The 17966-nt window shown below is 38.9% G+C and overlaps 1 protein-coding gene across 6 annotated transcripts in view; it reads right to left on the minus strand.

Moving 5' to 3' along the window:
- The window catches only part of ABCC9 (ATP binding cassette subfamily C member 9), a 75787-nt gene that overhangs the window by 20291 nt on the left and 37530 nt on the right, over positions 1–17966 (minus strand). For 3 of the 6 annotated variants that reach the window (XM_049821877.1, XM_049821875.1, XM_049821876.1), the window contains 12 exons: positions 17412–17517; positions 12379–12417; positions 10733–10834; positions 9259–9343; positions 8687–8767; positions 7547–7684; positions 7122–7247; positions 6451–6547; positions 4101–4345; positions 3002–3150; positions 2142–2211; positions 1157–1314 (listed from right to left, as the gene is read on the minus strand). In XM_049821877.1, coding sequence (XP_049677834.1) covers positions 1157–1314; positions 2142–2211; positions 3002–3150; positions 4101–4345; positions 6451–6547; positions 7122–7247; positions 7547–7684; positions 8687–8767; positions 9259–9343; positions 10733–10834; positions 12379–12417; positions 17412–17517 — 1396 coding nt within the window. The remainder of the gene's footprint in view (positions 1–1156; positions 1315–2141; positions 2212–3001; positions 3151–4100; positions 4346–6450; positions 6548–7121; positions 7248–7546; positions 7685–8686; positions 8768–9258; positions 9344–10732; positions 10835–12378; positions 12418–17411; positions 17518–17966) is intronic. The other 3 variants (XM_049821879.1, XM_049821880.1, XM_049821878.1) reach the window with 2 other exon arrangements.

The following is a 17966-nucleotide window of genomic DNA, read 5'->3' on the forward strand; positions in this document are numbered from 1 at the left end:
ACCTGGTGTGCTGCCACGTACAGCTTTAGTTTGGAAACCTGGTGGGGAAAGAACAAGGTTTCTGAAAAATCTCAGGGAATTTAAGCAAGTTATTTCAGAATTAAACATTTTTGGTTTGTGCATTCTGATCATAGAGTTTTCTTATGAATAAATGTCCTTGGAAATTCTGAGGAAAGCTGATGAGAAGTAGGGTAAAGTGAAGCTAAATTATTGATATGTTGCTCTGTGCACCTCCTGCTTCATTGATTTAAGGGGAATAACTAACACAATTCTTTCTCAGGCCACCTAAATAAGAGTATAATTTGTGAGGCCAACTGTACTGGTACGCTCAGTTGAAAATCACTGTGTCTCTTAACCGGATGCTACAAAACAGCAACTAATGCTTTACCATGTGTCTACTGCAAAGACAGGGCCAGAAGTGACAGTTGCTAATGATGGTAGGTTGTTTTGGCCTCCTTGCAGGTCAGCAGGCACCTTCATGGGTATTTTTAAGTATCAGAAAGTGGAGTAAATCCAGCCAGAAATCTGGCTGATTAAAAAAAGAAGCATGACTGATTGCATTTAAGAAAAAAATGTTAATTGGCTTGCTTAAGATGTTTTACTAAATTATATAATGAATTTAGCACTAGAAGTGTGACTCTAAGAAATCATGACACTCTTCTTGCTGAAAGAATGTACTCTTTATAACCAGCCAAACCATTCTGAATATGAAATGTTGCAGTAGAGTGGAAATGACTGTGGAGGTTTCTTCCCAATGTGAAAGAAATTGCTATGAAGAAATATGAAGAAAAAGCTATGACTGACGTTAATCCAGGAAGTTATTTTCCATTCTCTACTAACCCTCAAAAGGTCAAAGAGGAGCTTTGACCAGATGCGAGCCGGCTCAGTTGATTAACAAACTTCATGCTCATTCTGACTCCATAGCCAACAGTGTACAAAAGTGCTGCAACTAGTGTTACTTCCCCAAATACCCCATCTGTAGTCAGCCAGCTGGAAACATCCTCCAATGTATGTCTCAAACTCATACCTCAGCATCAAAAGCAGGACGCCATGGCCATTTCCTCCTTATACTAGCTCCTACAACCTTACATTCCATCATAATTCTTATGTACAATTTTTTTAGAAGACATTTTCAGGACAGTTTTTTAATACATACTTGGAAGCAACTCTGAAGTATTTCTGGATGAAATAAAATGCTATCCCAAGAGGCACAAGGGCAACAAGGAACCATGGAGTGGCATAGGAGATCATTCCAATGGCTGACAGGCAGAGTAAGGTGGACCGAGTAAGAGACTCCAGCGTAGGAGGAATGTGCTAGGGCCAAACAAAAAATATACATAAGGCAAAAATCACTGGTAGTACCACTATATGCCTTTTCCTATAGAGGACAGTAGGGAAAGTGGAATGATACCACTGTACACTCATTTATATTCTCCCTGTATCAGGAGCCTTTATGTTTCTGCAGGTCTGCTACTCAAATGTGCAGAGGTTAAAAAATGGGTCAGTAGATTTTTTCGAAAGGTCAGTGTTTCAAAGATCATGGGGAAATAGGAGCCATTTCCACCTCATTTATATAACAGGCAAGAAAGAAAATTGTTCTTGATATCCCAAATATTTAGAGGAATAGCATGCTCTTTCTCAGAGCGTCTTAATTTTCCTTCCATCTTCCCATCACCCTGACATTCAGGATTATTGCTCATCTAAACATTTTAATTCACAGCCATAGTGAAAGCATCCCTTCTTCTCCCTGAATACTCTAAATTCACGTGTGCTACAGCCAGGATGGAACATCTATTTGTCATGTGTTCTCCCATATAGTTAAAGTTGTTATATTCTACCCTATTTCCTGTTTTGAACTCCAAATCTGGTGTTTTGCTAGTCCAGATCTTCCAACAGAAGCAATCAGTCTGCATATGAAGAAATGAAGAGCCACCATCTCCCACCATGTTTATTCTAATGGTTACCTGCCCTCATTACTACAAATGTGTGTACCTTCTATTTTGAGTTTGTCTATCATTATTCCCAGAGCCTGTTTTTGCTATGCCTTTCCCTACTGAATATTTTAATACATCATCTTATCCAGTAGCTAAGTGAAAATTAAAGCCAAGATGTAATAAAACAGAATATATTGATATGTCTACCTGATCAATGATATTTGTATCAGCAGAGAAGCGATTTAGAATTAGCCCCAATGGAGTCATATCGAAGAACCTGTTGAACAAATTAAAACCAAAAAGTTACCTGAAAAGGAATTCCAGTTTTGGGTAGAAAGCCCAGTCAGACAGAACACAGAGCTGTGTCCAGCCATTTTCTAAAACCAAGCAGTAACTTTGAATAACCTAACAGATCATAATGCCTGCATCCTGACTACCTAAATGCAGCTCTTGGCATTTCCTCCTGAAAAAACTTTTAAGTCTCCTCTTCCAAAAACCTACCGTCTTGCCTGCTGCTCTTTCATCCATGCTCCCTAAAGATTTAAGATCCCTTGCAAAGATCACAGCATGTCCCTGGCTGCTGCTCAACCTCCTGCGTGGTACTGGGCACCAGGACTCAGTTGTTTCATGAAAGCACTGTGATAACTGTATTTGTTATGCAGGCATCCTTTTGGCCAACCTGCTGCATGTGAGAGACTGTGGTTGTCGTGCACAGAACCTGTCCCCAGCCATTGGAAGAAGCCTGGTGTCCACGTTGTGTGACATCATGCCCATTGCTCAGAGTTGGAGCTGAGTGCCCTGGAGCTCGAACTGCACTCAAAGCCGTCCCTGACATGCCAGCCTGGAAGGCGGTGCTAGCTATCTGACACATTTCAGCCAGATAAAAAAGGGGTCAGAATTTCACATATTCTGACATGGAACTTTTTTCCCTGATTATGTCTCCTGTTTTCACTTTTTGAGGCCTTGAGGGCAAATACAAGAGCTTTTCACAGGAGTACCCTCCCAGTTACAAAGAGGACAGCTTTTGACCATGTAGTTATTCAGGAGGAATGTTATTTTTGCTGTACCTGATTGGTCCAAGGATGATCTTGTTGAGGAGATTATGGTGTAGGTTCTTGGCTGCTGTGAGGCCCATCCACTCCACAGTCAGAGATGTGATGAGGCAAAGGACAATCCCTGCTCCAGAAAGGGTGCTGAAGACAGCTACATGATAAGTCTAATAAAATGATAAATAAGTCAGTCCTAGAAATAAACACCCATTTCTCTTTTCTGCTGGAAAGTTCCCAATGTACCTGGTACCAATCTGCTAGTATGTCATATCCCATATATTATTACATTATTAAATTCACATAATCTTTGGGAAATAGAAGAACTATGGAGGAACTGCCGTTCATTAACTTCATGTTAGAACACATCATTTGTTTCAGAAGATCTGGCAGTTCTAAGATCCCTCAACCTACTGATAAGTACCCTTCGAGACCTTGAGGTGATAGTACTTAGAACTGTGAAGATAGACTAACTGGACAAATGCAAAAGTATGCAAATTGTTAGCCAAGAAACTCAGACAACCAAAGTAGAGCTTCTCAAGAATTAAGGCATTGGAGATATGTTGGAAAGTTCCACCTTATTAAGTTCAAGCACCATTAAAATTCCCAGAGCAAATCCTAATCTGCCAGGACCATAACACATTGAAGTCTTCTGAAAGTTTACTAAGTAGATTCCAGTAAGATATTTGTATATGAGTCAAATTTACAGCTTTAAGCAGATTGTATTTAAGTAGTACATTTGAAGACTTTTTTTTTTTTTTTTTTTCTTTCTAGCAGGACATTACTGGACAGCCAGTATTTAGGAAAATGGGGTCATTGACTTAGGTGTTAAAAAATCCAGACAGAAAAGTTTACTATGACATTCCTTCCTTTGAAAGGTCAATCATTTTTCTAACCTTAAATATGCCTCTGTTTCAGTTTTGCAAGTTTGAAAAGATTGATAAAATTTGGATTGTCTTATATTTCAGCATGAACAATTCATCCATCCTATCTAATAATCAATCTTACTATATCTATGTGTGTTTCCAATCTAGCTGGCTTCTAGACGAACAGCAAATAATTACTTTAGAACATTTTTTTCTTTTCTTTTTTCCCTGTCAAGCTCCAAGATATGGCCCACCTTATTTGTGCTCTTATCACCAAAGTTCCTGACTTCATTTGCATTGTCCATGGATGTCCATGTAGCAAGCCAATAATCTATGGCCACTATAACTGAGTGCTTCAACAACTTTGAGAAAATCATCAGAAAGAGCAAGAAAAATCCTCCTGAGGTTAGATATCTCCAGCAGGTTTTCCACGGCATCTTTGTCCTGAGCCTCAAGACAGTTGACATATTATCATCTTCATCCTCTTCCTCTTCTTCCTCTGTGACTCAGACATTTGATCAAGTTAGATTGGGTTCAGTACTAAAAATTATACCTGGTTTTATTGGATTTGGTTGACTTTTATTTTGTTTTGAATTTTAATTTTAAAGGCAAAACTCAATTTGTCATTTAAGAACAGCAAAAACTTCAGATATATTTTCATAAGACCTCCCCTGTGCTCTTTGAGCAACTCTATAGACCGTCAGTCTTTGACTTGTTACGGTTTTGTTAATGCAATATTTTTGTAAATTAGGTCTTCAGTACTGACTATTTATAGTAGAGACTAGGCCTTTCCCAAACTGTTCAGCTGCTTTTATTATACAGTCAGCAGAGCACTTTGGGTCACATGGAAGATTCTAGAAAGCACTCCAAAGCTTTCCATCCTGGTGCTCTGTCATCTGTTGCATGAAAGGGTTCAGTTTTCCCTTCATTCAAGAGTACTAAAGTTTTGTCTCTGATAAAATCATAATTGTTCAAATTATACTGAAATAAAATTGGTAGAAGCCTTCTGCTATGGAAATATATATTTCATAGGTGCATAAACATGACATCTAAAAATTATTTTTTTCCAGATAATAAGAATATAAATATCATAGCCTTGCAGGCACACTTGGGGAAGAGAAATGTTAACCTGCTCTTGACAGCCTGTACTAACTACATTTCCACTCATTTCTGATTTTGAACATTAAAAATGAATTAGTAAGTGATTTCTTGAAAGTTGAAATTCTACACTTCTTTACACACAGAGACTTTGTGTACATACCCTAGGTCACATAATAAGTGTGGATGACCTAGAATGCAATGTCAGGTTATATTTCTGTCCTGAAGTTACTGATATGTAGTTTTTGATCTGAATGATGTCTGCTTTTTGCAGGCATTCTGTGGACTATATGGACATGTCTTTTTTCCCCATGTCTTCTATTTTACCCCACAAAAAAGATACAGGTTTTTGGCAAGGCTTTCTTGCACAGACCAAAAGGAGGAGCTTGGGAATGACCTCTATTTAAACTCCACCAAGAATTTAACTGATAAAGTATACTGATGACTGCACATATTAAGAGGTATTCTGCTCAGCTCTGCCAAAGAAGTACGAAGCCAACATAATATTTCTGTCTGAAGGGCTTTGGGGTCCAGCTCTGCCTGTCGTACAGTGATTGGGAACTTCTTCAAAATGGAGCAATCCAGGACTTACAGACATGTGACTTAAGATGACAATCTGTCATGAGCATTGCCAGATGAAACATAAGGCAGCAATAAAGAGCCTTTTAATAGCCAGTGTACATTCTGTGATCACTCCAGCCAGTATTGCCATGCTAATCCCTGCAATTAGTGCTCCTGTTGAGTTAAGGTGAAGCCTGCAGTTCACCTCTTCTCTTCCCTGGCACAAACTTACTGCTTGCCAGGGCTGACTACTCCCTGTAGGCCTGGTCTAGCATCCCAAGGATGTTCCTCACAGGTCTTGTTGCCAGCTGCCAATCTCCAACCATTCTGCCCTCCACCCCACTTTAAAAGTGATGTGAATCTGAATCTGCACCTCTAAAAGCATCAAGACCTGGGGCGAGCAAGAAGCTAAGCTTGAGAACAAAGCCTAAAGCTTCTCCCATAAATAGTCCAAGCTAGAAAAATAGCAGGTTAACTCCGTATCAAAAAAGGAATTGAAAATAACTACAAGTTTGATCCCATGGTGATACTTCAAAAGCCCAGAACAGACCATTCACAGATATGCCATGAGGGATAGGGCTACAGCTGATCTAACATTATTGTGCCAATGACTAGGCAGAGCTACGTCAATTTGCTCTAATTACAATTCTTACTGGTGTTTTACTGCTATCTCACCCCTCAAATACAACTCATTTGCTAGTATGAGTTAGCAAAGAAATGAACTTGTTTTGGTACACCCTTATCCCTGCACAAAGTTTAGAGAAATCTATGGAGAATCCCTTAAACAAGTCATATTGTAAACAGGTCGAAGTATTGGACTTTCTACTGTTATTACCAAGTGTCATCAACATCTTCATACTTTGTTGCTAAGAACTGCCAGCTATTCAAGTGGAAAGGCAATGAAACATGGTAATAGAGTAAATAAAGTGAAATGATAAAACATACCTTCATCTTCATCTTCCAGTTGTGATTTGGATTCTCTGGGGTACATGGCCCTTCTAAGGGTTTTTCTCTCAAGAGTAGTCTGGTCAGCTTCCATATCCTGTAATAAGGAAACTTGTTTACTAATTTGAGAGCTTAGCTGTCTGCCACCGTGGTAGCCCCAACAGTAACCTCAAAGAGACTTTATTTGGATCATTTAGCTCACAGAATGCAAAAGCACAGCATTTTAGGATTTATATTTCAGAAAATCCTGCTTCATCCACTTCCTTCCCTCTCTCTTTCTTCCAGTCTTTCATTCCCTCTCTTCTGGAATGATAAAAACTTCAAAAATAGTCTTTAGAGAATCCTAAATACTCATGGCAATAACAGAATAAAAGGCTAAGAGGTGCTTTAGGAAGTCTCTTAGTCCATCCCTTGCCTTAGCAAAGGATCAGTTGTATACCACATTTCAAAAGGATGTTTGCCTCGTGTCCTTACAAACCACCCATGACAGATATACCACACGCTTCCTGGACAATCTACTCCAGTCCTTAAAGTTCCTTACATTTCATGTGGTTTTTTCCCTAATGCCTAGTTTAAAATTTGCTTTCGGACATGGTTTGGGTTTTTTAGAAATTAACTGAAAAATATTTCTTTTCTGAAGGGTCATCCTTGCCCAAAATGCTCCTATTTACCTTTTCCAATTCTTGATCTTGGCGATTCATCAAAGTTTTCCAGTGTTCATATAGCTCAATATCCTTGGTCTGGATATCCTTTAGTGTCCCTTCTCTAAGCACCATTCCATCCTTCATTGCTATGATCTAGGGGAGAAAGCATCCAATAGGCCTGACTATAGATACAGATACCATAATCACTGACCTGGATCCTACAAAATTTATCTCAGTATTGGTGAGATTACCATCAAGCAAATTTCTGTGTTCATTTTATTCAATATTTTATTAATGAATTCTTAAGTTGGCAGTTAGCCACATGACATATGGAATTAAGAAGGAGGGACTCTATTACAGAGAAAAGCAGTGATGTCCTTAAGCATTATGGTGCTGACTTCAAGTGTACGTTCATCATTAGCAAATCTGCATCATGCTATCTCTTCTCTTACCCAGTCAGCATGTGGTAGGTATTGTAATTTATGTGTCACCAGAACAAGAGTCCTCTTGTCTTCTTGCAGAAACTTCAAAATCCCTTCCTGCATTAAATGATCACTTAAGTGAATGTCCAGCGCAGAGAATGGGTCATCCTGCAATCAAATCAAATTAAAAAATATTAGTACAGGATACAAAAATTAGTTTTATTTCTTTCAAGATTTTTTTAAAAATAGAAAGCATCTGCCATTATTAATGTTTCAACCCTCTCTAAGACCTAGTCAGAGGGGTGCACTATGAAATAGTGAGCTAGAATCCATTGCTCTTCAGTTCATAGTAATGGACTCAGTTAATGTTTTGTGTCTAGATATGTACAGTGCTGATGCCACAGTGACAGTGTGGAGTAATTCTGATCAGGAACACGAGAACTGAAATTTCCCATCCAAATTTGAAAATGCCAGGATTCAGAGCCAAGCTTGGGCCTAATTTTGATGGGAAACCGGCACAAGAAAGTTAGAGTTAGGAACTTTTCTAAATTCCTCCAAACTAAACTGCAGATGTGCTTGGTCTTCACTTTGAGTGAGTGTGACTAGCAACAAGACAACATTCAGGTAAGAATATTAATAAGAAAACACTTTTTCTCTAAGAATAGAAGTCCCTGGTTAATTTTGAAGAGGCTCAAACAGCCCCTTCATGAGCAGCAGCCTCCTGAAATTCCTGACATGCCTTGAAATTAGTAACAGAGAAGGGAAAGTTTGTCCAAATCCACAGCACTCTGCAGGAGAGTGCTGAACCCTCAGTCTGTTCATTGCTAACAAGTAATTGCATTATGGTGCTTTTCCTTATCAGAAGTCCTGCTGATTTCAGTGGAACTATGTTGATAGTAGGTCATCACTGAGAGCAAGCAGAATTTAGACAACCTGTTATATTCTTCCAGTGTTAATCTTGGTAAGAAATCCCACCTTCATCAGTCTCCCAGTATGTTTTGATGCTGCCTCTTGTGGATGTTTATTTCCTAGCTCTATAATTTGGATTTGAAGTTGAATACAAGTCCTATAATTATCTAAATCTAACATAAATTTTTCCAAAGCTAAATGGAAGGAATGACAGTTTTATTATTAACTTTCCATACTGCATGCGAAAAAGAAAAATCTTACCAAGAAGACAATGTTGGTGTTCTGATAGAGTGCTCGAGCTACACAGATTCTCTGTCGTTGGCCACCACTTAAATTAATCCCCTAATGAGCATAATGGATCAGAAATATGCATCTTTGAATAAACATTATGATAGGACTTTGGAAATGTGATTTTTTACATTTATACAGAGTTCAAATAAAAATAAAAAGCTTCATTAAAATGCTAGTCTTATTGATAAACAAGCATAATCCTCATACAATGTATGAAGAAAAATTATTATTCAGCAACTAATCATGGGTAAGTGTAAATTATGAAGAGCTTCTCTAAGCACAGTAGTCTTCTTAGATTGAAAAATGCAAGCAATACTAGCATCAAATTCTGCAAGCAAAGTATCGAAGACTGATAAAAAAATCCCATTTGAGAAACAGCTGAAGAAGTAAAAAGTTTTCAACTTTTTTTGCAGTAATCGTGGTGAATTACAATTATTTACCAGACTGGCAGCCCAGTACAGACTAGATCTGTCTGAGTGATGTCAGAGAGCACCCTCTTAATACATAGGCTAAGCAGACAGAAAAGCATTCATATTATTTACCCTTTCTCCAATTTCCGTCTGATCACCAAATGGTAGTAAGTCAATGTCAGGCTGCAGAGAGCACGCATCTGTAACAGCTTTATACCTGCACAAACAATATGGTCATTGCAATTATTTAACCAGCTACTTACTTTGCTAACACAAAACCCTCCAGCTTGAATGCACTGCTAAGTTATTATGGCTCTGTGATAGTTGGATAATTACAAAAAAAAGTAGGGCAAAATGATTATTCAGCAACTAATCATGGAGCATTGTAAACGAAGCATTGTAAAAAATGACATATTTATTAGAAATCTTTATTGACAAGCCTACTTTTTAAAGATTCAATTACGTAAATTATTGAGTACCTTCCTCCCTACCAAGGAGCTGTTTTGCTGGACTCTGGAGTATTTGAAGCCATTTTCCAATGAGTTATTATTCTTTCCCCTTTAAGTGCCTCTTCATTTACTTCAGTGTGACATTACAGGACAAAGGATCCTTATAGTACTTCTGATCTTGCCAGAACCAGGAAACCACTTGCAAAAACTTGAAATTTCCTGTGAGATTTCTAGGTCTGTGGGGTATTGCAGATAATCTGCTAATAAGCAGCTGGGATCAGACTACTTGAGTGGTGTAATACAGCCTTGCTCCTTTGGTATGAGTGAAGTTGGGCTGATGGATGCAGTAGCTGAAGAATCTGGTCCCTGAAATTTTAGGTGCTTGTCTGGATTATGAGATATTTGGTCATTGCTAAGTTTTATTAAGTGGGAATGGAGTCATACATCTTAACAAAGCACACACTAAGTAGAATGGGATATATTTTTAATAACTTAAAACAAAGAGAGTGTTGCCTTTGAAAACATCAGTAATTTGTTTTCCTTAAGTCAAGTCACTTTTTCCACTGCATTTGTTAGCTGACCTTTTAGAAGGACACAAGAAGCAAGGGCTGCATAGGCATAACAGAAGCTGTGCATCTCAGCTTTCACACTGCCTTCTCCTGTATTTCTAAAGGAAGAATTAAGGTTATTTCCTTGAGGCACCCCATCTTCGTACATGCAGTGTTTTTGTGAAATGGCTGCTCCAGTAACCTGATCACAGCAGGATTAGCACTTAAACTCAGTGGAAACATGCCTAGAATCCCTATTTCCAGAGTCCTCTGACAACCTCAGGCTCCACTAAACAAAACAAAAATATGTCAGTAGTCTCCAAAGATGAGATTCATCTCACCTAACTTTAGCTGCTTGAAAAATACACATGTGGCTTCCACTGTGTTCCATGGAGAGCCACTGCCGCTGTGTGATTTCTTACAAACGTCTTAGACATGCACTCTGGTTAGAGGGGGAGCCTTGCAAGACTAATTTAAAACAGAAACCTTCCTTTGAGATGGCTAAAGACAGGTTAGCTAAATCCACCCCAGGGTTAATGTGCACTGATCTACAAACTTCCTCCAGAAGGAGAAGCTGCCAGATGTTTTTGCAAGGGGTTTGATATTTACCTCTGTTTATTAAATGGGCTCCCAAAGATAATGTTCTCCTCCACGGTTGCATTCAGCAGCCATGGCTTCTGAGCTGCATAAGCCACTGAGTATCTGTTTCTACTGTAGACAGATAAAGAGCATTAGTAAAAAGCAAAGCATCCACATTATGAAAAGTCTGAGAATCAGGGTTTTTTAAATTAAATTTATGAATGTGCATTCATAAAAATACAGGGAAACACATAGGCAAAGCAACTGTTACAAAAGTCAACGGAAGAATTTTTAATTAGATGCTTTTGTTAGAACAGCACCCACTCTCTCCCCGATTGCAAAATCTATACTCTAGGTTGTACTCTACGCTACTGTAAATGGCTGGTACCTACCTCAATCTAGTAACTGCAATTGCAACCCAAAGGCAATTTATAAATAATCAAAATTACTAAATTCTTACAAGAATAGTTACTCTACATCAAAACAGGTAGTGAAAAGGCGCTGTTCAAATGGCATCACTACACTTGACTTTCTTCCTTCTGAAGTTTTAGATTATTTTACATGTCCATACACATGAAATACTTTTTTCTCAGTGAATGCTTTTTTTCTTTAAGTCTATTAGATCCTCAGTGGACTGACATGATATTGGAAAAGAGGGTGGTTTAATACAGATTGGGAAGGAATCACTATAGTCCCTCAAGTATTTACTAGACATACTTTAAACATGTCTAAATACCTAATGATGTGTACAATAGGGGTATGAATGTTCTTTAGTTCTGGTTGTTTTGCCTATGTACAGTGGCAAAAAAGGTGTAATCTCAGACATTTTTCTGAGATCACCGAGATCTGTGAGGAAGGAGGGGTAAACTGGTACCAGCTTGTGGATCTGAACACTTATCTTCCTTCTCAGTCTCTTTGATGGTATTGCTTCAAACCAAACATTTGATATAGCTTTGTATATAAGCATCTAGGATTTGCTATTGAGAGAGAGGGTGCTAGGGTATGAGAAATAGCTGGTTAGTAGTATCCCCAAAATTTTAGAAGTTTTAGCAGTTCAGTATGCACTAGGATGAAATACGTCCTCAGGATTATCAGGTAGCAAGTCATGGTGTGGCTCCCAACCACAGCTATGTGTGCCACTACTTCTCTGTCATTTATGACGTGTTTTTAGTTTAGCTTGTCCTTCTTTTAAACCTGCAGGTCCTTTCCCTGAAGCCAGCGGTGGAGTCACTGCTTGACTTCAGCTGGAGCACTGCCAGCTCCCTTCGAGCGCTGTGTCTCCTACTCCATCACACAGCCGTCAAGCTGGGTTACAAGCAACACAAAACCCAGTGCTGATCAGAAAACATGCAAACACTTGGGAGGGTACACATAACGATGTTTTATACCTAGAGGCCCCGTTCTTGCAAGATATTGGAATGCTAAACTCCCAGTGATGTCAAATGGGAGCTGGGAGCACTGAACATCTTTTGGACAAGACTGAGGTAGTGGTACAATGGCTGGAGAAGATTGGGATCCACTGGATTTAACACAACCTGTCAGTTAATCCTATGGTAAATGATTATCGACATGGTAAGAAAACACAGAGATGGCTGAAGGGTACAAAGATGAAGGTTTGAGTAAATTCTGAAGAAATTAATGATTGTATTATGATACACTAAAAACAGAAAGAATACCTTCTGGATGCTTCAAAAGAAGGTTCAGTTTCATTTACACTGTAAGTTATGGTAAATGATATTTAGTAAGCAGGAAATATAGAGAATAACATTTTGTGCTAGTATTACATACAGGGAAACTGAGGTTAAGTATATATTTTAAGAACTCTACATCAGTTTGGGGTTTTTTTCTTAAAGGGAAAATAAACAAGATCTAAGTAAAAGCATCTAACTTTTCTAAATACAACAGTTTCATATCTTTAGTGCATAGTGGCTAGACAGGCAAGTTATGTTGTTAGAAAATGTATTAAAAGTGACAACGGTATTGTAAAACCTATTAAAAATGAAATTATTAATATTGCCTAGTCATATAAAAGGTTGACAAGCAATGAGTTAGCTTCTCTGCACAGTTCTGCCAATGACCTGCAAAAGTTGGTAACTAATGTCAAATTTCCCTTGGATCCAAGATAAACTTTGTAGATACACTATTGAATCAGAACAGATTTTCACCCTGTTTATAGCAGTAAGGCTGCATCAAGCCATGCACGGCACCCCAACACCTAGGCTTTCCTTGTCAAACTCCACTTCTTCAGGATCATATCCATGAAATACATTTTGAAGAGCATGCAATGGCAGTAATGACATGAATGATTTTGCAGCTCCCCCTGTTAATTGACATATTAACTGTGTTGAGGGCATGGGATGCCAGTCAAAGCAGTTCTGGACCAGCGATGGTGCTCCTGTCCAGGTGCAGCAACATATCACTGCAAAGTGCAAAACCTAAAAGAGTAAGTTTATGCCAGGTAAATAGAAACAGGCATTAGAAGGAACTAGATAACTGATACTAATGTATTATTTGCCTGACTTAAAAAAAACCCAAACAAACAAATCCTCCCCTCCCAAGCCCATGAATCCTCCAGATGACATATTTTACTGCTGAGACAGAAATGTCTGCTTGCCTGCTGGGATACCAGTAACTGCAGCTGCACTCATAAGCAGAGGATCCAAGTCTGGCAAAGGGCATAAAAATTCTAATAGCAGAGCCCTTGTAATGCCAGACTCATGTATTAAGCATCTTTCCAAAAAGTCAGAACTGAGACATGTTGCTTTCTGTGCTGCACATCAGCTCTCAAGAACTTTGATAACTCATGCCTAAAGTGCACAATCAGTGTTGTTTCCTTCATGCACCAATCACTAGAGAAGATATTACATCAGAGGTGAATAAGCCCTGTCGGTTATCTCAGAAGGGTCAGAGAGCCATAAACTGAGGCTCATAACAGACATTGCTTCACCAGAGTTGGTCCTTTATTCAGCAGAAGTTTCCAGTCTTCTCTACAATGGAAAAAAGTTACAAGAAAGCAAAAGATTGAGTCTAATGAGAGATTAAAAAGAGGTTGGAAATTAGGTCAAGCCAAACAAAAAAGAAGAAAACCTAGATTTCCTCTATTAAAAAACCCCAAACTTTTCTCAGCAGAGCATTGCAATGGTAGAGAAAGGGAAAAATCTTTCATGTATACATTTGAGAGTGCCCTCTGAAGTACAATATAACAAAAAGTGGGCACAAGCCTTGCAAGACGCCTTGCATTCCATACCAGATTTAATATGCTTGCCATTATAAACAAATAGATTATCTGAATGAGCAAGGACTAATTTTAGGATCTCAGTTTCTTAAACTCTTCTTCCTTGGTTAGAAATTTCATTCCATGCTTAGCTTGACAAATACACTTTAATTCTCCCAAATTATGAGTGATATTTCTGTGACAACCCACGTTCATTGATAATCTTATGAATAAACACATATAAAACGTTTACAGAGCTGGGGCCTTCACAAATAAGGGGATTAAGTATTTGGTCTTGTACTTTATTACCCTACTGAATCTGAAAGAATGATGTGATTGGAGGGCATGGGAGTGGGCTGAAACTGAAGCTCCTAAAACCAGTATTTTATTTGCCCACTGAGGAATAATCTTTGCTCTAATTTATTTATTTATTGAAATGTGGCTATTTATACTGATTTTTTTATCTGTACTGTAAAATATGTATATTCCCCAAAATGGGCTGTGGTAAGTTCAAGTCTGAAATGGTAAGAAAGACCAAACTGATTAGATTGATTTGTTGTTATTATAAGATTTTTTAATATGTAAGCTGAAATAATAGAGAAATGAATTTGAATCAAGGTTTTAAAGAAAACTCAAAAAGAGACCTTGCTGAAGTTTGGAAAACTTTTATGCTATCTCTAACCAGGCCCAGATTCCCTCAGCCTACAAACTGAAAAGGGAGGAGAATAAAGGCATACAAAATCTCTAGGATACCACTGTAATGGCAGAATGAACCATTTACTCTGCTGATATAGGCAAGAAATTTGAGGCAAGACAAGGACCAAGCATCTACAAAAATTCTGTCCAGCAGTTTGGAGGAATTTATTCCTAGCCCTGCAACCAGCCATAGCAGCACAGCAGCGCTAGTATGTAGGTATGCTGCCTTTGGCTACTGACATTTATCTGGCCTATCAGTTATCCCTTCAGTGCCCATAATACCCTTCAGTGTTTTCTGTGAGCTACTGTGGTTGCAACCTCTTGGTAAGCAGTTGCACTTGGCAATCCTTCTGAGGGGAGCACTGACTTTTCCTAATTTTTCTTGAAGTCTTCCATAGATTGAGGGCAGAACAGGCCATTTGGGAGGATCTACTTCATAATTTTTGTGTTTCCCATGCTTTCACTTAGTACACAACAACCTGTTTGCACAGAAACCAGTTCAATATACAGAAAATATATACCAAGTGAAGGGCTTCCACTTAGCCACTCTTCTTTGCTTGGTGGTCTGAGAAGATGGTTGGTGTGTGTGAGGGGAATACATGTCTCTGCATATTCCCCACATCTGTCCCTGTATGGACTTAATAACTCAGGTCTGAAACAGGCTCAGCTACATCACTGCATCCGGATAGCCTCATGCTTCAGTATTTAAGAAGTCTCTCTAGCTGATTGCTCACTGGGAAAACAAAAAGCCATCTCCTTGTCTAAAGTTTGTAATGTATCTGAGGCATATCTCATGTAAGTGGGAAGAACTGAGAACTGGCCCATAAGATTTGCCCTGGCCAAGATCTCTTGCAGAAAGATACACTAACATGCTTTCTTTCCCCAAGATCCTAAACCAGTGACAACCCTGGCAGCAGGACGTACAGCTCTCACTGCAGTCAACCACAACAGCCCAAGCAAGATGGGCTTTCACAATGATGCATTGTAGGATTATCCCAATATAACTGGGGCTGAAATCCTACCCATGATTACTATTACTGTGGTGTTATACTTTGTTGGGAAATTCACTTCGCCTGCATTTCATCCCTGGATCAGTAGCTGCGTTAGTCATGCATGTGAAATCACATGGAAAGGATTTAAGGGAGTAAATAGGACCTTTATTATGGTTTTGTAAAATATAGGATCCACTTAGTTCAATACCTGGAGCATCCTTCTGTATTCATCTGTCTGTCAGGCAGTCTGAAATATAACCATGTTTGCATCAGCTATACCACAGTACCAAATTATAGTTTGCAATGAAAAAAAGTCACTCAGTAGGGTCTGAGTTACTTGCCAAAACCTGAGTTGCCTGGTGATGTACAAACTGCTAATCAGCTGACAATATGATCTTAATCTCACTTGAACAATGTGAATCTTAAATGGTATTTCATAAACTTTCTCTAGTATCTTTCTAAGATTTCTTGTTTTCTCTAATCTTCCCAAGATTCCATATCTTTAGGACAAATCTGAGTCTTTCTCAAATTTATCTTTGAAAACAATTGTGAGAATAATTTCAAGGTATACTCTACTTGTATTTTCTTAAACTACTGAGAAAAAAAAATGCCTGATTATGATATCAAAAGCTTCATTATATTTCTCAAAGGTATTAACTGTGGTAAGTCACATATTCTTCTTCCTTCAAAGCTTAAACTCACATATAATTAAACTAGTCTTGCCTTGGCTCCAACTGTACCTGCTACTCCAGTGAGATCATACATTTAGAACAGCAGACAGTGAAATATGGCTAGAGAACAAAAAATGCCACGCGTACGAGCACAGGAAAAAAAAAAATCCAGCTTGCAACATTGCTGTAAGAAAAAGATGACAAAGGACGTTACTAGGCAAGGGATGGGGCACCAAAATATTGGTCTCTGTGACAAAATTCACCCTTTCACCTCAAAAAGCTAATTAAGAAGAGTTTGCCTTAGTAGTTTTAAGGAAACAGAACTGATCTTTAAAAGCAAAGAACAAGTCTTGGGGCTGCAGCATATCCCTTCCACAGCCTCTGCCCTGCCCAGGCGGGAGGAGTGGCTGCTGCCCCACTTAGTTTCTGTAGGAAGTTCTCGTTCACTGGGTCTGAATCCATGTGGATCCCGAGGCCAGACCTCACTGGCAGTTCCCTCTTCAGCAACAGCTTCTTCACCGCCTTTACTCTTTAGGTATTCCGTGTCCTCAGGCTGTGTTCTGAATGTATTACAGTGAAGAGTAACACTGACTTCCTTAGGCAAGGCTTGGGCAGATACCAGGGAAAGGGAAAAGCATTACTCATGTATTATTCTATCACCTTTTTTTCTGCTAGCAGCGGCATGGCTGAGTGGGAAATACACCCCTTCCTCTATGCTGGTACCCCACACATACCACTCGACTGAAGAAGCTCCAGCCTTGTCATGCTTTTACTGGTGTGTACAGTAGCAGTATAACAATGCTGACTTCAATTATAGTGAGTATTGAAGCCTAATGATAACAGGAATATTATATGCTTTCTATTCAGGTCATTCGCTTGGGCTAATATATTAGCTATTAATAACCAGACTAGCCTCTTTCCCTCCCTGAGGCGCTCTGCTCTGCCTGCTCTGAACCATGACAGAACATCAACGAAAATTCTTCATAAGTTTGCAGGTGATGCCTTCCAAAGAGGATCTGGATGATGATAATCATTCAACATGCAGTTCTGAGACAGAAAGTTTACATTTCTCACAGCAAATCCCAGCTACCTCCTTCTTAAATGAATACAGCAATTAATAGCTATATGAAACATACTTGCTCCAGTGGACTTTTCCCTCCAGCGTCTGCATCTCTCCCAATATAGCAAGGAGAAGTGAAGACTTGCCACAGCCAACCTGACCCACAATCATTGTCATCTGACCTACGATAATAATAATAACAACAGATACATTTTCAAAAGAGAAAAAAAAGTTCTACTCAAGACCTCAAGGTGCAACTAGATCCAGTTCTAGAGCACTTGAACTAGTTGGTTATGTTTGTTAGCATCTACTACATAAACAGGCAATACACATAGAATCATAGAATCACAGAATGGTTTGGGTTGGAAGGGACCTTAAAGATCATCTAGTGCCAAACCCCCCTGCCACAGGAATGGACAACTTCTGCTAAATCAGGTTGCCCAAAGCCCCAGCCCAGCCAACACGGCCTTCAACACTTCCAGGGAGGGGGCATCCACAGCCTCTCTGGGCAAATTATTATGCATGTATTCATCATGCATATTGCAAGTATTCATCTATGAAAATATACTTAATAGACAGTACAAGTACACACCAATCTCCAAAGGAATGAGACTATTGCTTTGACATAAGT

Source organism: Accipiter gentilis, chromosome 18 (assembly GCF_929443795.1).
Source record: "Accipiter gentilis chromosome 18, bAccGen1.1, whole genome shotgun sequence".
Taxonomy (NCBI): Eukaryota; Metazoa; Chordata; class Aves; order Accipitriformes; family Accipitridae; genus Astur; species Astur gentilis.